The sequence below is a fragment of the Notolepis coatsorum genome (assembly GCF_963971535.1).
Source record: "Notolepis coatsorum genome assembly, chromosome: 8".
NCBI lineage: Eukaryota > Metazoa > Chordata > Actinopteri > Aulopiformes > Paralepididae > Notolepis > Notolepis coatsorum.
The window spans coordinates 41,578,763-41,599,131 of NC_140172.1; the positions used below are offsets into that span (position 1 = coordinate 41,578,763).

At 42.7% G+C, this 20,369-nt stretch overlaps 1 protein-coding gene across 1 annotated transcript; it reads left to right on the forward strand.

The window, feature by feature from the left end:
• The first annotated feature begins 365 nt into the window (after positions 1-365).
• Positions 366-20,369, forward strand: pcyox1l (prenylcysteine oxidase 1 like). The gene is made up of 7 exons (XM_084320079.1): positions 366-884; positions 2,194-2,400; positions 5,380-5,554; positions 5,732-5,943; positions 7,567-7,707; positions 16,500-16,914; positions 17,195-20,369. The coding sequence occupies exons 1-7, from the start codon at positions 614-616 to the stop codon at positions 17,442-17,444; spliced, it is 1,671 nt and encodes a 556-aa protein (XP_084176205.1). The 5' UTR covers positions 366-613; the 3' UTR covers positions 17,445-20,369.

Sequence of the window (20,369 nt, forward strand, 5' to 3'; positions counted from 1 at the left end):
TTTCTCTGGTCTGCATCCCCTTAACAATTGTATGTATTGAGCTGTACTGTACTGTACCCATTCTGCAATCTGTTAATAAAGTTTTCAATCAATCAATCAATCAATCAATCAATCAATCAATCAATCAATCAATAATAAATTACATACCAATAAGTGTAAAATATATTGTATGGGGAATAGATACACATAACATTTAAAAGGGGTGGCTGTATAATAATATGTACTTCAGATTGACTGGATTAAAGTGCAGATTGACGTCTCAGTTTTATCTCGCGCTAGACACCACGCGGATACGAGTACAAAGGATATGATTGGTCAACGTTCAGATCACGTCACGTGTAAATGTTGCCGGATATAATCTACCGGTTGCTGAGGACGTCATTTTTTTGCTGCAACATCACTATGACGAATGCATATTTTCTATTTTCTTGAATAGCAGTAGTCTAAAAAAAATTCATCAATATAACACTATTACTTCCAGCAGCACTGTACAACGTGAATTCGGAGGGTGAATTGCTATTCTAGACGATCTATTTTCTTCGCGCAACAACAGAAGACAGGCCGCGAGTAGTCCGCGACAATGCAGTGACAGTCGCCGCGCCGCCTCGCCCACATGGTGTCTCTTGTGTCCCGGCAGCAGCATCTCTCCACGCCCGCCGCGATGATGCCCCGCCGTCTGTCCCGGCAGCAGCAGCAGCATCTCTCCACGCCCGCCGCGATGATGCCCCGCCGTCTGTCCCGGCAGCAGCAGCAGCATCTCTCCACGCTCGCCGCGATGCCCCGCCGTCTGTCCCAGCTGCTCCTGCTCCTGTTGGCATCCCTGTCGGCGCTGGGAGACGAGTCGGGATCCGCTCAGGTGGATGGAGCTCCGCCGTCTAAAATAGGCAAGAGAGCCGTTTGTAAAATAAAAAGTTGTCTTCTTACTGGCATCTGGTCAGGGTCAGGTAGGGATGACACTCGTTTACGGGGAGAGAGGGGACGATAAACGTGACTCTCCATGCTCCATTTGAATAAGTCAATTGCAGAATATGCCCAATTAATTACAACGAAGGAAGACAATGTAGAACGCACAGTAATAGTGCGTGTAAGCTTGATAAAATGCCGTGTACACTATTATTTTCCTATGGCGCGTCTCTGTTCTGGCAAAGAGCTAGCCCCTTCCGTGACTGCGATGTGCAAGCCAGGGGCGTTTGAATCTGCACATCGCAGTCACGGAAGGGGCTACCATTTTATGAACTCTCATCATACCGGTATGTTATTCCTGTATCTATCTCTCAGGACAGTTCAGTCAATATTTGTGAACATGCACCACTTCTGCTAAAGCTAGTAACCAAAGGAGAACCCTCATTTTGTGATGTCTCCCAGATGTAAAAATCTGGGGCTACTGGATAGACAATGAATGGGGCTCTGAATCTGTAGGCTGTACAATGTTTGTGTGAGCTCTCGCACTCAAAACTGGTTTAAAATTCTGGTTGTGTTAGGAATACTAGAATATAAACTTAATTTGGATGGCTCCAGTAAGTGCCCCATTCTTTGTCTATGACTATTATATGGAGCAGCCCCAGATTTTACATCCAGGTGACATCACAGATTGAAGGGTTTTCTTTCTGACTTCTAGCTTCATGGGAGAGTGGTGTATGTTCACAAATACTGACTGAACTGTCCTGGGGCACAGGAAGAACATGTGTGAATTCTTAAAATGGGTGACAGTCCCCTTTTAAAGTTGATCATGCATATTTAAAGAACTGACAATCAGCAGGCTGACTAGATGCATACCTAACACCTCACACTCACAGTAATTGATATTCCCTCCAGAGACCGGAAGAAGCAAGTCATTGCTCTCCCTGGCTACTTCCGTTATCAGCTCTGGAAAAATATGCAGACCTGAGAGCAGCCAAATTAATGGAATGGGATGTAAAATTGCTTATACCAGTAAAAGTACATGAGTCTTATTTGATTGAGGAACTACTTTGCAATGTTTCGGGTCTTAGAAATGTGTTGTCATTTTAAACTTGGAATGTCATTCAGCGGATCTTTTTTTAAAGGGATTTTTGTTGTATTTTTGGTGCATATTGATAACGTATTTCACCTTGTTTTGACAATGTACAAACAATGAGGGTAAGCTGGGCTAGGGATTTGACTAGTAAAAAATCTTTCAGTGAGGACAACCTCTTCTCTTCCATTGTGCTGCAGCGGTGGTGGGGGCGGGGATAGGTGGTGCTGCCACTGCCCACTTCTTGAGACAGCATTTTGGCCCTGAGGTCCAGGTGGATATGTTTGAGAAGGGTGAGGTCGGAGGTCGTCTAGCCACGGTGACAGTCAACCACAATGACTACGAGTCTGGAGGTTCCATCATCCACTCCCTCAACCTTCACATGCAGGAGTTTGTCAAACAGCTTGGTGGGTATGCATTGCACACACACGCACCCCTACATAATACAATATTATAATTGATAGTCATTCAGTTTGATCATATTGTGATGAAGTTATGATATCATGAAGTTATGATATCATGATATGGTACACAATTCTGTTATACAAATGAATAATAACATGCTCAATAACAGTACTTCTCAGTAAAAAAAAGAAACAAAAACACAACAAACAAAAAAACTGTTAAAAAAAGATATATTATTATAGGAGTGGCTGGGTAGTGCAGTGGACTAAGCACTCGCCTACCACCGCAGAGACTCTGGGATCTAATCCAGCTGTCAGTGGTACCTCCGGCTTGGTCAGTCGTCCCTACTAAACACAATAGGCAGTGTTAGCGGGTGGGAAGCCGGTGGGGTATGTGTCCTGGTCGTTGTAAACTGGGCGCCTGTTCAGCAGGGAGGGGATCTGGGGGAAATAGCATGAACCTCTGCACGTGTTACGTTCCCCCAGTGAAACTCCTCGCTGTCAGGTGAAAAGAAGCGGCTGGCGACTCCACGTGTATCGGAGGAGGCATCTGGTAATAAAAATAAAAATAAAAAAATATATAATATTATAATAACGATACCAGTCAAAAATAAAATGCTAACATCTTTTAAATATAAAGCTTAAAATATAAATCTATTAACTCTTAAAACATTGTCTGGTGTAATGGATGTGCAAATGAATTGCCAAATGAAGCTCTAACATGCCTATGGATACTTTTACTATGGAACTACACACTATGTATGTATTACATACGTCATAGGCTATATACACGTTACATATAATAGTGCAAATGAGAGGTAGTTAGATATAGATGTAGGCTATGGCTGTAGGTACATATAATATACATAGTGCAAATAATAAAGATATTTAGATGAATAGGTATAGATAAATAGCAATACAGTATACATACAGTAGTGCAAATGAAGATAGATACAGTATTAGTGTATAATAGTGTATATTATAAATATATACAGTATATATTGTGACGAGCCGGTGGTGTTCAGGCTCGACACGGTTCAAAACAAACAAATTCAAATGTCCACACAAGCACAATTTCAATAAATAAAAGATATTTATTGAATATAAGCACAATGTCCGATGGGCAATTAGAGTAGTCGGATAACAGTCCAGGGTCAAAACACGTGTCAGGCTCTCGTACAAAAAGGGAATGTTCAATACTGAGTCTCAGGGTTTGTCTTCCGGTCCAGGGTCAGTTTCACAAGGGGGTTTCTCAGCCAGTCTAGGGTCCAGTACCACGAACACCTTCTCGCTTTCTCCTCTCCTTACAACTACCTCTCACCTCACAAACTCTGTATATCGCTCTCTCTCTGCACTCTGCTCCTTCCTCACCTCCACTCACCATTACTCTGTCTTTCCTAGGGTTGTGTGTGTGTGTGTGTGTTAGGGCTGGACGGTATGGTCTAAAATTTATATCACGGTATAATTTGAAGCATAGACGGTAACGGTATATATCACGGTATATTAACTTATCTTAAAATGTCTATATAAATGCTTCTGAAGGGGTAAAACACTGGTATGGCAGCTGTTATTCTGTTACAGCTGCTGAGCTATACTATAGCTAATGTCCATCAATATCTTCCTTTTTAATTAAATAGGTTCAAGAATCGAATCAGGATTGTTAGCAGAGAGAGAGGGAGAGAGAGGGAGGGAGGGGGCTGCTAGTGGAGCCAGCTACCGTTAGCTTGCCGAGGCTCCAGCACATCGACAAGCTGCTGGAGCCAGCTAACGTTAGCTTGCCGAGGCTCCAGCACATCGACAAGCTTCTGGAGCCAGCTAACCTTAGCTTGCCGAGGCTCCAGCACATTGACAAGCTGCTGGAGCCAGCTAACGTTAGCTTGCCGAGGCTCCAGCACATCGACAAGCTGCTGGAGCAAGCTAACGTTAGCTTGCCGTGGCTCCAGCACATCGACAAGCTGCTGGAGCAAGCTAACGTTAGCTTGCCGTGGCTCCAGCACATCGACAAGCTGCTGGAGCAAGCTAACGTTAGCTTGCCGAGGCTCCAGCTCATCGACAAGCTGCTGGAGCCAGCTAACGTTAGCTTGCCAAGGCTCCAGCACATCGACAAGCTGCTGGAGCCAGCTACCGTTAGCTTGCCGAGGCTACCAGCACATCGACAGTTAACATTACATAAGCTTTTAGCGCGACGTGGACATTCCAGAATGGCGAGGATGCAAAGCATGTTAGACCATTGGACTCGTCGCAGAGTTTACATTACACATAGAAACTGCGTGACTCGCGAGAGAAGTCACACAGCTGTGTGCAACGCAGGGCTGAAGAGCTAGTTCGCTTCTGTGTTTATTATGAAATGACAATTGCGTGTTGACACGCCCACTGCGCGAAGCCTCTGTGCTCCTAAATAACTTTTTCCAGTTCGCACATATCTATTATCTATGACTAATTCTATAAATTTTTAGGGGCAAATACGAGTGAAATAGTCGCGCTGTGGTTACATGACGTCATTGCTATTTTAGAGCTGCTCTACCGGTTACAAGGTATAGTCAAAATCCATACCGTAGAGCAAATTGATACCGTTTATACCGTATACCGTTTATACCGTCCACCCCTAGGTGTGTGTGTGTGTGTACATGGTGCATAGGTGTGTTCTATCAGTCCTAATCAGCTCCCTAATTGACTCTCCTCTGCCCGTGACAGTAGTATCTCCCTTCCTCCACATAGCCATGGAATGGGGGATGATATCTGCCACAATATATATTGAACAAATGAATGGCGAGTCCACTTTTAGAATCCGGATAGTGTACAAGTTGTTCAAGCTCAATTTGGCTTCAGTCATTTCACATGCATGAGTGGATATTGTGATATAATAGGTATCAAAAAGAGATATTGTATTTGCATCATGCACCAAATGATGAAAATCACATTTTTGGACTGAATCATTCCACATTCACCATGTGTTCCATCCATGTCCTCTATGTCCCTCAGGTCTGAAGTACCGTCGCAGTGTGGCAGGTAAGACGGCGGTATTCAACGGCGAGGATGTGATTCTGGAGGAGACAGACTGGTACTTGCTGGACCTGTTCAAGCTGTGGTGGCGTTATGGCATCAGCTTCATACGTCTGCAGATGTGGGTGGAGGAGATCATGGAGAAATTCATGAGGTTCATAACCTTCTTCATCTTCTTATCTATGACTGTGTCTTGCCTTGTCTCTAGTGTATGTATGTATTGTATGTCTATCTATATAGCTATATACAGTATATCTATCTATCTCACCCACGCATGTACAGTAAATACCATTGCAATATATTCAATAGGTGTGTGTGTTTGTTTCTCCAGGATCTATAAGTATCAGGCCCATGGCTATGCCTTCAGCTCAGTGGAGGAGTTGCTGGGCTCTCTGGGGGGGAGTGGCTTCATCAACATGACTGGACGACCGCTCTCTGATTCGCTGCTGGAGCTGGGCGTGTCACAGCGCTTCATCGATGAGGTCATCGCGCCCATCATGAGAGTCAACTACGGCCAGAATATCAGCATCCCTGCATTCGTAGGTCAGGAGAGTGGGAGGGAGCAGGAGATAAGGGGGGGGGTCAGAGGGGAGTTTGGGTAGGAGAGAAACTATCAAAGAAGGAAGGGTCATCACGTCAGAACACCAGCGTTCTTAGCCCCTTCCGTGACTGCAATGTGCAAGCCAGGGGCTGGCTTTTTAATATGCAGTCACTCAGCTATATAGCTCGCAGGCTCATTTGGACCACCAAGCAGGCAGCCAAATACGGAAATACACGGCTCTCTCTGTGAGTACCATGCGTATTTGGCTGCCTGGTGCGCATGCGCTGTGACACCAACGGCGGAAATACACGGCTCGCTCTGTGAGTACCACTCGTTTTATAACAATGATTTAAAATGTTTATTAGCAACTCCGAGCTTTCAGACCCCAGCTGTGTGAAACCCTAATAGTACGCTGGGTACCTTTTGAAATTCATATCTGATATATTTTTGACCCACCCCGAGCTCCTAAGCAGTGCTTGGTGGTCCAAATGAGCCTGCGAGCTATATAGCTGAGAGTGACTGCATATTAAAAAGCTAGCCCCTGGCTTGCACATCGCAGTCACAGAAGGGGCTACAGCGTTCTATGCTCTGTTTGGTGCCAGACCTATTGAAGCATATCTAAAAATTCTAAATATACAAGCTATCTGAGGAAATATACATCAACCAATATATCAAATGTTAGCTATAGTTAACAATCCAACAAATGATAGACGATTCTGACATCTGAGATAATAAACTGTTTAAATGAGGACGTGTTGAAACGAGGAGATGGCAATCCCATTCAACTCAATGTCAGCCGTAATGAAAGTTTCCACACTTGGCACCAATGTGTGTTTACATGCTACACAGTGATGTGATGACCCTTCCTTCTTTTATAGTTTCCTTGGAGGAGGGGAGGAATTGAACTATCAATCCCACCCTCTTTTCTTCATCCTCCAATCACAAATGTTTGTTTGAGATAGGTAAATTGCCTAATATATTTTGCATTGCATTTCACTTCATTATTCACTGTGCTTCCAGTCTGGATGATTTAAGGTGTTACTATTCTGATCAGCAGACCAGAGGTACGAGCAGACTGCCTAGTAACGGACGCTGGTTGGCCTAGTAATCGAAGGTCCAACCAGAGAAAGCACCAATCACCTCTTTTCTTGATCCTCCAATCACAACTGCCACCGAGGAAAGCAACAGTTGTGATTGGAGGATCAAGAAAAGAGGGTGGGGTTTGACATAGGTCAATTCAAAAGTAGGCAGGACTAGCGATTCAGGGGCTTGATCCAGGCAGGGGGAAGAAGGCCAATCTTTTTACATTAATGTTAACTATGAGTGGAACATCCACAGCCCTGCCTTCATTGTTCAGGAGAGAATTAGTAAGGAGTGGAGCAGTGGGAGGATAAAAGAGAGTGAGGTGAGGGGGAGGTAGTCAAAGAGGTTAACAAACAGGAGAAATGAACATGGAGGGAGAAGGACGTACTGGGGTCCAAGAGTGGGGAAAAAAGCAAAGGAGAGAAGGATGAAGAGAACATGGAGTGAAGAGGGGGATTCTTGTGTTATAACTGCAGTTCACTGTTACTGACTTACATTTGGCACACTGTGTGTTGGTGTGCGTGTGTTTTTGTATGTTTCAGGTGCCGTGTCTTTAGCTGGTGCCCAGACCAACCTGTGGTCGGTGGAAGGTGGCAACAAGCTGGTGTGTTCTGGTCTGCTGAAGCTAGCAAATGCTAACCTGCTGCAAGCCCAAGTCACTACCATCTCCCCTGTCTACTCAGGTAGGTTGAGCCTCCTATATAAACGTTTTTGGGTGACGAGCAAACAGCCTTTCATATGATATGATATGATATGATACATTTATTTATATTGCGCCCTCTATGTCTATGGAGAAAAGGTGAGTTTTGAGCATGGCCATAAAAGTCTGTAGAGTGCTTGCAGATTTTATGGTTAGCGGGAGCTTGTTCCAGAGTTTCGGCGCTGCAACTGCAAAAGCTCGGTTTCCGTTTGTCACCAGTTTTGATTGTGGGATCTCTCTGAGGGATATCACTCATCCTCAGTCAGACAGCAGAGCAAACTTGCCTGCATATCATCTTGACTTGATATTTCAAAAACCTCCTGTTTCAAAGCATTATTGAGCAAAAGCTGACCTATTATGATTGTTTCATACAGGCTAAAACACTATGAGAAGCACACATTTAATATACCGTAATTTTCAGACTATAAGGCGCACCTGAATATAAGCCACAGCAGCTAAATTGAATGATGTGTACATATATAAGCCGCAGGTGTTTTAATGTTTAATTACCATATGTAAGGGTTCGTGCACAGAGGGGATTGTCGGGAATGAGATGGCTGTTTGAGGAAGCTCCCATTTATTAACATTTCCACAAACAAGTTGAATATTTGCATAACGTATTCAAGTGTTACCACTTAGTGCAATAGTAGCTACAGAACATGTACTGGGCTGTGTAAACTGTACTGTATCACATAGCGTTTCAGACACACAAACTTTTCAACTTTCAAACTTAAACGGTGCGCTCCCAGCGCACGTACCGGCAGTGATCTACAGCAGTGGTTTTCAACCAGTGGTACGCTGTCTCGCTCTCGTAATGTCTGTCTGACCGGCCATAGAGCCCATAGAGTTAAAGGTGGTAGACTGTAACCTGTAAAATCCATAGATTTAGGAGGTCCCCTAGTGGCCGTTAGCTGTAAAAATCCATAGATTAGCCGCACCGTTATATATAAGCCGCAGGGTCGAAAAATGGGGAAAAAGGCGTGGCTTATAGTCTGAAAGTTATGGTAAATGTACAACTTTGCTGCAATCAAAAACACACATCTCTACACCTTTTGGAACATATTGGGCGCACTTCGCAAACTCGCTCAAATCTTGATGAGACAAATGCCTTGTGTGTCTCGCCCAATGTCAGGAATGACATTGAAGAGAATGAAGATAACACAGATATACATTGTATCCACAACCCATACGTTTTCATTTAAAGGTCCCGTGTCTAGCTATTTCTTTCACTATTTGGGCAACTTTACACAATTCCTGTGAGTCTATGGAATACATCTGTAAAGTTATTATTATTATTTTTTTAAATCATTGTTTTGTATTTCTAATCAAGTACTCTAAAGCAGCATTTTTCCACTTCAAGATTTCAAGCTGTTTTGGGTCACCCACACAGCGTGATTACCGGTAGGTTAGGTTTACTTTATTTGTTCAAGGGGGACAGTGTACATTAATAAAACATTTTACAAATGTAAATGCACCCAATTTTAGCCAAAAGGCAAATTTCTGCCAGAAGGTACAGGCTAAAATCCTGTGTAAAAAAAAAGGGTTAGCAATAAAAAAAACAAAAAAAAAATCAAGATAAATAACATTAGAATAAAAACACAACAAAAGCACATAGACATAGTAGGGATACAGGTCACAATACAGTCATGGACACAAGGACAGAGCACATCATGACATATTAAGAGACCCAGACATAGACAGACGCACCATATCCACACACACACACACACACACACAGACACCTCAGTGTTGACAGTTCTGGTTTTCAATGAGCCATTCCCTAACCCTGCACTTGAATGAATGGTATGATGTGGACACTCTAATTGTTTGAGGAATTGAGTTCCATTGGTGGGATGCTCCGTATGAGAAGACGGCCTGGCCAAATACACTTTTTTTTAAAGGGATTGTACAGTCCCCCCTTGCCGCACCTCTAGTCTTCCTGGTTGAGGCAGACTTGAGGTTGATAAAACCGGACAAAGGAGGAGGAGCCAATCCACACTTTATTTTAAAAACTAGACAGACGTTTTGATATAGGGTCAGGTTTTCCCAACTGAGTAGATAATATTCTTTTAGAATGTGACTGATGGTACCTGAATGGTTTCTTGTCTAGAATTTTTATTGCTTGTTTGTGAAGTGGTTTCAGAATGGTGGAATGTGAATTGGACCAGGTTATCAAACGGTATGTGATGTGGGAAAGAACCATTGAATGAAAATATAGCTTTGCTGCCTCGGTTGAAAGGAAGTTTCTTATGTACCTGAAGTTTGATAGGCTGAACTTTACCTTATTGCAGACTTTTTTTATGTGATTTTTGAAGCTAAGGTTTGGGTCTATGTGTGAAGTGGCTAATCCTTCACAAATGTCCATTTAGCCACTGGAGTTAGTTGAAGAGTTGGCCGACGCGCATTCATCATGAAGCACTCAGAGGATGTAAGTAGATTGACACTTATTAAACATAAACTCCGGTTGACTTTTCTATACTAAATAAAATAATATCGAACAGGATCTTGACAAAGTAAATGATATAATTGGTCTGGCTTGATGCGGTCGAAAAACGATTGCACACCAAACGCCGCTGTCTAACTCAGCTGTCAAACAGTTCATTCACTGATTTGAAGACTCCCAAGGGGGGGGGGGGTGCATCTATGAGTGAATCTATGCCACGCCCCCACAGTCATCAACAGATAAGTGTCCAGGTAATATCTATTTCAAGATTAATTTAAATCATACAGGTAAGTACAATTTCATATCAATTATTAATATAATCCATGAATCTAAATATATATTTTTGTTACATGTTTCCCATCAAACTCAAATTGGGTCAATATGGCTCCAACAATGTGTAATCCTAAATACTTATATTCTGATACTACCTGTAATTTCTGACCGGAGATGAAGATATCCTGCTCTGCAACTTCTCTGTGGCCCTTGGAGAAGAACATACAGACAGTCTTAGAGACATTCAATTGTAAACAGCTGTTCTTAAGCCAGGATGTGACATTCACCATGACATTAGACAATTTTGTTGCAACCTCTTCTGTGGTTTTTCCGTGTGTAAAGATCACTGTATTATCAGCATACATCAGTACATGTATGTGATGCATGTATACGAGAGAGGGGGAGAGAGAGAGGATACATCGCTCCGTGCGCGTGTGTGCGTGTCTGTGTGAGCGGCTCAACTGCGATTGTGTGTAAAATGCTGCAGGTGGACCGTGGAGAGAGAGGATACATCACTCCGTGTACGCGTGTGTGTGTCTGTGTGAGCGGCTCGACTGCGATTGTGTGTAAAATGCTGCAGGTGGACCGTGGAGAGAGAGGATACATCACTCTGTGTACGCGTGTGCGTGTCTGTGTGAGCGGCTCGACTGCGATTGTGTGTAAAATGCTGCAGGTGGACCGTGGAGAGAGAGGATACATCACTCCGTGTACGCGTGTGCGTGTCTGTGTGAGCGGCTCGACTGCGATTGTGTGTAAAATGCTGCAGGTGGACAGTGGAGAGAGAGAGAGAGAAAGAAAGAGAGGATACATCGCTCCATGCGCGCATGTCTGTGTGAGCGGCTCGACTGCGATTGTGTGTAAAATGCTGCAGGTGGACAGTGGAGAGAGAGGATACATCACTCCGTGTACGCGTGTGCGTGTCTGTGTGAGCGGCTCGACTGCGATTGTGTGTAAAATGCTGCAGGTGGACAGTGGAGAGAGAGAGAGAAAGAAAGAAAGAGAGGATACATCGCTCCATGCGCGCATGTCTGTGTGAGCGGCTCGACTGCGATTGTGTGTAAAATGCTGCAGGTGGACAGTGGAGAGAGAGAGAGAGAAAGAAAGAGAGAGAGGATACATCGCTCCATGCGCGCATGTCTGTGTGAGCGGCTCGACTGCGATTGTGTGTAAAATGCTGCAGGTGGACCGTGGAGAGAGAGAGAGAGAGAAAGAAAGAGAGGATACATCGCTCCATGCGCGCATGTCTGTGAGCGGCTCGACTGCGATTGTGTGTAAAATGCTGCAGGTGGACCGTGGAGAGAGAGCGGGAGAGTCGGGGACAGGGAGACCGCTTCCGCATTATTCCCACTGCTCCGTTGTTGAGCCAATTGTTGATTCTCTCTGTCGGCACCCGCGCACGTCAACCCGTTTGAGGAAGTGTCAGTATTTCCACTCCCTCTGTTGTTGAGTGCGCTAGCCTACAACCATAGAGGGGGCATTAGTTATGCAGATCAGCTCCTTGCTACGTAGGATAGCAAGTCAAATCAGAATGGCTTAGTTCACTGGGGGAGGATATTGTCTCAACTGAATTGGAGCAATCCGCCAAAATGAGAATTAGAGACACAGACCCCATTGATACAAACCCCCATTGCTAGAAAACAATGCTAAACACTGGAAAAGGCAATTCATAAGACAGGGGACCTTTAAATATCACGGGGAAAAGGCCAACTGATCAACACACTCACTCACTGTGTGAACTGTGATCTGCTTGTGTTCAGACATAGGCTCAGTTTGTCAGACTCAGGACTTGGGGGCTGGGAGGGTAACCTCTGTGCAGAATAATTAATGTTTGTGTTCGCACATACAGCCCCTCCGATGAATGTGCCGTTATGGTCAGGAGTTGATGTCCGAAAGGGGCTTTATTGGCATCACTATTCACTACCATCTCCTGTCCATTCTGGTCGGCTGAGCCTCCTACACTCTTATTGGAGTCACTACCATCTCCTTTGTCTACTACTATGTCTACGGTATGAGGCGACAGTGGCTCAGGAGGTAGAGCGGTCGTCTGGTAATCGGAAGGCTCTCTGTTCGATTCCCGGGCAGCAAGACACTTAACCCCTAATTGCTCCCGATGAGTAGGTTGACACCTTGCACGGTTGCCTCCGCCGTCGGTGTGTGAATGTGTGAGTGAATGGGTGAATGTGAGGAACAAAAACAAAATAGTAAAAAGTGCTTTGGATAAAAGGGCTATATAAATGCACCATTTACCATTTTACCATTTAGGCTGAGCCTCCTACACTCTTATTGAGTTCACTTGAGTCGATCTTAATTTTCCCATGATGTTTTAATTAGCATCTAGCAAGTAGCAACAATAAACAAAACAACACATTGCACGTAATAATGTAATGTGTTATTTGCATAATGTGTTATTTACTGAAGTGGAGCAAGGGCTTGAATGTTCATCAAGGCAAAGCACTCCTATCGTTCATACTAGGGCTGCAACTAACGATTATTTTGGTAGTCGACTAATCTGTAGATAATTTTTTCGATTAGTCTTATTATTAGATAATAATAAATAATATATCCTTCTTAGCAGACTTCTTAGCTTAACACTAGGGCTGTCTTAAATACTTCGAAGCTTCGTTCGATGGCACAAGCTTCAAACATTAAAAAAAAATCGAAGTTTAAAAAAAAATTATATTTTTTTTTAATTTTTTTTTTAATTTTTTTTTTAATTTTTACTTCTCTGTGTGTGTGTGTGTGTGTGCATGGGGCCAAAGGGTGGGGCCGGGGGACAAATACACTGGAGGAAAGTAACCCAGCTCAGCACTGCCCAAATTATATCATTACTATTGCCTGTTTGAAGGATATCATCCTCAAACACATATACACCACCTACACGCCTATTCTCAGTCCTTGCCCCACAATGGTGGAATGAACTACCCACCCCAGTTAGGACAGCCGAATCCCATCCAATCTTTCGCCGTCGACTAAAGACGCACTTCTTCAACCATTATCTGAAATAAAATTAAAAAAATAAAATAAAAAAAATCTAACCCTAACTAACCTTACTGTCATGCACTTGTCCTAATAAACTAACCTACACTGTAACACGCAACACTTTGATGAATATTGTTACTCAGCTGATAGAGTTGTATCCTTCCTGATGACCTGTCGTACAGAACTTGTAAGTCGCTTTGGATAAAAGCGTCAGCTAAATGACTAAATGTAAATGTGAATGTGAATGTAAATGCCTTGTAGAATTCCACACATAAGAAAGAAAGATACTGGGATGAATAAACAAAATAGGAAATAAAATGTAGAAATGCATGCAATACATAAATAAATATGAATCTCCATATATGAAATAGAACATTTAGATAAGGTGCTACTGAGATGTTTTGGTGAGTTCTTTGTTTTTTTGTGGAAGTAGCCCTTCTTAAAAATGCATGAACATTCACTGATAATTGGTCTGTAGTGGAGTCTACAAGGTCTACATTGCCGGACCATGTAGAATCCGGACCTTGTAGACTGACATAATTCTGTGCATAGTTTAGTCTACACAGGCCATATTTCAAATAATCAAAATCTTACTTCATTCATCTTAAACATTCTTGATTTGGGGGATTGGTAGTTCCCATGAAATCTGAAGTTGTTCAAACGACAACAGCGATCCACCTTGAATTAAATCACACTGTGTTGGCTGCGTCACAGTCACGAAAGGGGCTACTTAATTCATTAATCCAATCCACTTTATTTATAGAGCACATTTAAAAACAACAAAGTTTACCAAGTGCTGTACAAGTCCCACAACATAAGATAAATTAAAAAAAAATATATATATAAAAATCAATTTTTTTTTATTCGAAGCTTCGAATTAAAATCGATTGCCAAAAAAAATTCGAAGGTCAGCCCTACTTAACACATTCATGGCCATTTGGATCCGTCTAAAATCACTGTAGACGGCCAGCATTTCTAAACAGACTTGCATAGTCCGTGGGGCTGTTTGTAGAGCTAAATCTATACTTTATAGTATTGCTATCTGTCCATTCTCATTGTCAATTGACACCATAAACCGTTCCTTCAAAATGGCTTAAAGAAATAATCTTTTCATCAATACGTTCTCATTTTATAGCGTCTTTAATATAAGCGTTATAAGGGATTTCAGCTGGGATATTTCCTGGAACGTGAGATACAGGGCTAATAGCTACTAACGTTAAATCCAATGGCATTTCGGATATACAGAAGCTACAGTTAAAACTCAAACTGCATATGATCGGTATAATGGTCCACCATGAATGCATGAAAGGGGGGGGGGGGGGCGGGGGATGTCGTTTCTGATTATTGATTACCAACAACCGCGTTAGCCTCATTCGCTGATCGGGTGGATGGCTATCATAACAAGCCCTGATCAGCATGTCATTTACGTGAAAAAGATCTTACTGTGGGCCGGTTGGATCCCCCAAAGCATTTCCCAGTTATCGATCGCCATCTGGTAGATCATTATATGTCCATTGGCTGATGATATATTCCTTTACTGCACACTGAAATCCGCGCTCAAACGTATTCCAAGCTACTAGGCTGCACATCCAGAATCCAGCTAACTGGAAACTACATTGAAAGTAAAAAATAAAGAGTGCACCGTTCTGCCACAGGGCACACTGCATTATCGAGACAGCGCCCCTAAGAGGATCTGGCCGGTAATGCACTTTTCAGAATTCGAAGAGGAGGGTAGATCTGCAGTGCAGCTCGGTGACATCGAGTAGGTTATTACAATGGAATAAAAGCCAAAACAACCTTGCCACGGACATGTCCGTGGTTGGTCCTCAACCGTTGGATTCGAAACACGGATTTATCCGTGGTTGGCCCCGAAATGGTTAACATCCCAGGGAACTAATGGGATAACTGGGGATGTTGTTTGCTCCTGACAAGAGTCTCAAAGTCTGGGGTGATGGTAGACAAAGCAACTCTGAGGTCATGCTCAATGTCCAATCTGTTCCTCTGCTTTGTCTTCAGCTGGACCAGAGCTGAGAAGCCACTTTCACAAAGATAGGTAGTGCAAAAAAAATTATAAAAGAAAAAAAAAAATTTATACGACGCATCAATGCAAAAGTTCGGCGTCAACGAGTTTTTATGATCGACGTTGTCGATTATGTCGACTAATCGTTGCAGCCCTACTTCATACCATAAGTCACCGACAATGGTTTTCCTGTGTAACAAGTAGCCACATGATCTGTCCTATGCTGAAAAGGGGCAGCTCTCCTCAGCTGGTATCGACTTGGAGTTATGTTATGGGTCAGAGACTTAGAGAAAGACATGGTAAAGTAAGCTGGTAACATTTTACATTATGTGAGATTTATATCTCCGTATTGATTCCAACTTATTTGTTAGTTGTTGGTTATCATTTGATGACAAGACCTATATAATTTATATACTGTACATACAATACAGTATGGATTGGACACACTTTCTCATTGAACTGAATGAGAAGGTGTGTCCAAGCCTTTGACTGGTACTGTATATATGTATAAAATATCACTAGGCACTGCAGGATAACAATATGCCAAATGCCTTCTGGCACAATGAGGCACGCAACATTAACCCTTTCAGTCCCAGTTATTCTCGTCCAATATAATAACCTGAAATCTCCACCATTATCTCTAACCGGGGTCAGCCAGCAGCTTCCAATCAAAGAGGTGCCCATCTCCTTCATGAGGGCTCACTTGATTGATTGATTGATTGATTGAAAATTGTATTGATTGATTGATTGAAAATTGTATTAACAGATTGCAGAATGGATACAGTACAGCTCAATACACACAATTGTTAAGGGGATGCAGACCAGAGAAAGACTTTCATCTTGTTTACATCAGGGTCCCCCATTTTCAATTGATCATAATTCACTCACACATAAAATGCCAAAGGGAGTTTTCCTACAGTGATGTAATAAGCTGCAGCTGAATTCCACACAGATAGTTAGTTAAAGTCACTCATTTAATATACGAATACACATGTATTCATCTTTTTTACATTATATTTATTATTAATGACATTTTTGTAATACCATGTTGTCCTTATAGGAGAGGCAGTCCAATACAAGCTGAGCTTCTCCACATCAACGGGGGCAGCTGGGTCTGAACTGTATGACATCGTGGTCTTGGCAATGCCCCTCCAAGCCAGCGTGGGACCCGGGATCCAGTTCCAAGGTTTCTCTCCTCCTCTCGACCCGCTCCCCGGCAACTACCAGCGCACCGTGGCAACCTTTGTCCACGGTTACCTCAACACCTCTTTCTTCGGTTTCCCCGACCCCCGCCTGTTCCCCTTCGCCAGCATGTTGACGACCGACGCGCCGGGTCTGTTCTTCAACAGTGCGGCCAGCGTGTGTCCCGTCAACATCTCGGCGGGCTTCAGACGCAAGCAGCCTCAGGAGGCCGGGGTCTATAAGGTGTTCTCGCCACAGCCACTGGAGAAGACGGAGCTCAAGACACTCTTCAGGTCTGGTTCAGTTCATGCTCTTTGCCTCCGTTTCTTGCGTTTCTACCTCAACATCTTGTTTTCTTCCTCTTACCTTTACTTCACTTTTTTTCCGCTTCGTAGTATCATGTCACCCATCTTGGTTACAAATCTAAAGTATTACTGGTACAAATCAAGCAACAGACAGCCTAATCCAACATGCATTACAGTTTATAGTGATGTGCCAATTGATAGAACCTGCATGGGATCAGTTCAATACTATAGTATTACAATAACCTTCTTCCTCCTCTTCGTATTCTAGGTCCTACTACTCGGTTCAGGTGACTGAGTGGCAGGCCTACCCTCGGTATGGCAGTAGCCAACTCCTGCCACCAGTGGAGCTCCACTCCAATCTGTACTACCTCAATGGCATTGAGTGGGCAGGCAGCGCTATGGAGATGAGCTCAGTGGCTGCCAAGAACATTGCCCTTTTGGCCTACCACCGCTGGAATAGACAGACCGACATGGTGGACCAGAAAGACCTGATGCACAGGATCAAGACTGAACTATGACTTGGTTGTTTTGCACTATATGGCCCTGACTGCTAAACCCAGCGTCTGCAAGTGAACTCAGACGTGCTGCACTAGAACATACTTGATGCACACAAATTGAAGGAGAACCTATAGTGGATTACTAGAATCCTGATAACCCCTGAGCTGTACACCCTAACTCGGCTTCATCCCACTGAGACAGACGGTAAAAAGGCCTGCATGTATCAAGTATCTTGAAGTAGCCGATCATTCATTAACCTCTTAACTGGCGCCCCCAAAAGTGGCAATTTTTTAACTTGAACTTGAGGACTGCATACCTTTTTTGCAAACCAAAATACTATACTTTATACTTATAGCACATGCATGAGCCTGTTCTCTTTTGGAAGATGACATTCGGAAGTTTATGATACAGAAAATTCACTTTTAGTGCTAATGAAATAGAGTAACATGGGTCTGAACTGGAGTTGTAGAAAAACATGTTACTCACGTTTTTCTGTAGTAGTTAGTAGTCCAGAAGTAGTATATCCAAAAAAATTGGATAGGCTGAAGAAACATGCTGGGTCCATAGCCTGAGGTATTGTGTAGTACATGTTCAAATTTCATAAAAATCCATTCAGAATTGAGTGATTAGGAGCGATTTTGATAAGAAATAAAATAAATAAATAAAAAGGACATTACACAGACATTTCTCTTCCTGTTTGCGCTCGTGACTTTTCACCTAGATCCCTGATTCGCTCATTCCCACGTGGGGTATCATTGGAAAGCCAGTCTCATTGGTTACAACCCTGTCCAATCATTTTCGAGATCGCCAAATTATTGACTGAGGTAGAGTAGTAGAGGGTGGTATTCGGAAAAAAATAAAAGTCTGCCGTGTACTTCGGCGCACACCTCACATATCGGCATGTAACTCGAGAACCGCTGAACGGATTATGTCGCCTGAAATGGCAATCGACAGTCAACAAATACGGCTTTAATTCGATATATAGATTGTATTAAAAAATATGCACACCCAAGCCGCTAGAGGTCGGCAAATCGTCCCTAAGAGGTTAAACTGGTAGAGCTGTGATTATGTCTACACTGATATGTCTACTACCTCATAATTATAATGTGGTAGATAAAAAGCGTATGGCACATGTTAGCAAAGGCCATAGCCTCATTTACATTTACATTTAGTCATTTAGCTGACGCTTTTATCCAAAGCGACTTACAAGTTCTGTACGACAGGTCATCAGGAAGGATACAACTCTATCAGCTGAGTAACAATATTCATCAAAGTGTTGCGTGTTACAGTGTAGGTTCGTTTATTAGGACAAGTGCATGACAGTAAGGTTAGTTAGGGTTAGAATTCCTCCTGGGGTCAGTTTCTTCCTGGTTCCAGACTAGAATTGCACTGGGAGACGACTCTTCTTGAAGCCATTTTTGAATGTTTCTATGACGACACTGACCCATTCTCTCGTTATCCTGGGCCTCGGACTAGAATTGTAAGAAGAGGATGGATCAGTGTCGTCATAGAAACGCTCGAAAGTGATTCGTACAATTGCAAGATGAACCGACTGACTGCATTATGACCCTCAGGCACAGCTCCGAACTGAACTTGTGGGACCAGAGAAATCTGACCGAGGGAACGGTGTCCTGTCTGTCTGAATTACTTGGGATTGTTCTGGTTGTCCTCTGTTCTGTTTTCATCTCCTTAAAGACCCTCTGTGCCACTGATGCTTCCTATTAATGTGGCATTGCCGTATTGCCAACTAATGCACACTGCTGCTTGCTGTCATGGTGAATTGTACAAAGGTGAACTCGCCATTAGATAATCTGTATAGGATTTCTTTAAATAAGATAATTGCCTTATGACCATTCTGTAACCCCTGTGAGCTGTGTTTTATCTGCATATTGTATTACTTCCCTTTCCCACTACTTCTGTTCCATAGCATACAGTACATGTCTACTAATTACTGGAAAAAAAAATTGCAAGGAAATTGAGCCAGAGAACTCTCAAATTGGACTAAATGAAAGCAGAAAACGGATCATAGGGGCAACTGTATGTAAGGGCAACAGACCTCAAGCCCCACCCTTCTTTCTTGATCCTCCAATCACAACTGTTGTTTTTGTTGAAGCAACAATTGTGATTGGAGGAGCAAGAAACTGGCAGGGTTTGAGAGGTCAATTGGTGCACTTGTTTTGCTAGCATTAGAAGGTATATATTAAATGGAAATCCTCCTTTGGTTTGAACTGTTGAACAAAAAATTTAATGTAACTGTGTTGCAACTAAAACACAATTTATAACTGTGGGTCCCCCTCCAAGATTTGGAAGATGATATTACAAAGGTCTTGGCTCTGGCATGTTTTTATACGAGTGCTGATCAAGGGTCAGTTTTGCTTTTTTAAATGTATTTTATTAGTTAGAAAATAAAATTGTTCTCAGACAATAGTGATTTTATCCTAGAGCATTAGGCTACATTAAAACAGTAAATTCTCTATTTGTTTAGAAAAGAAAGGTTTCCTGCTGAATGTCCGCCTGTAGATACTACACAGTTAAAATAATGTCTATTTAAAGAGATTTTTGGAACCCTAGCCCTATTTGCTACTTACCAATAACGTTGATTGGGTCCTTTCTCAGCACAATCCATTCTGTTCCTCATGCTACTGTAGTTGGCCGCAAACCAATGCAAAGTCAATAAGGTTAAGCTCCTGTCTGTACACGCTGACTGAATACATGAAATCTACTCCACACTACACATAAATCAATTGGTTACATTGCTAAGTAGCAAATAGGGCTAGGGTTCCAAAAATCTGAACTATCCCTTTAAAATATTAGTCCCTGCTAAACTGTTGATCTGTAAATAGTTTATTTTATGCCGTTTGCATTATCTAGCCTACCCAAAGAATTTAATTTGCGTAATGAAGGGAAAATGTTATTTGTTGATTTTAATAGAATAAAATAATTGA

Bases quoted from the DNA above. Each gene is read 5' to 3' on its own strand.
- pcyox1l (XM_084320079.1), top strand. From the start codon at position 614: ATGGTGTCTCTTGTGTCCCGGCAGCAGCATCTCTCCACGCCCGCCGCG. The intron at 885-2,193 runs GCAAGAGAGCCG...ATTGTGCTGCAG, and splicing joins AGCTCCGCCGTCTAAAATAG to CGGTGGTGGGGGCGGGGATA. The intron at 5,944-7,566 runs GTCAGGAGAGTG...TGTATGTTTCAG, and splicing joins CAGCATCCCTGCATTCGTAG to GTGCCGTGTCTTTAGCTGGT.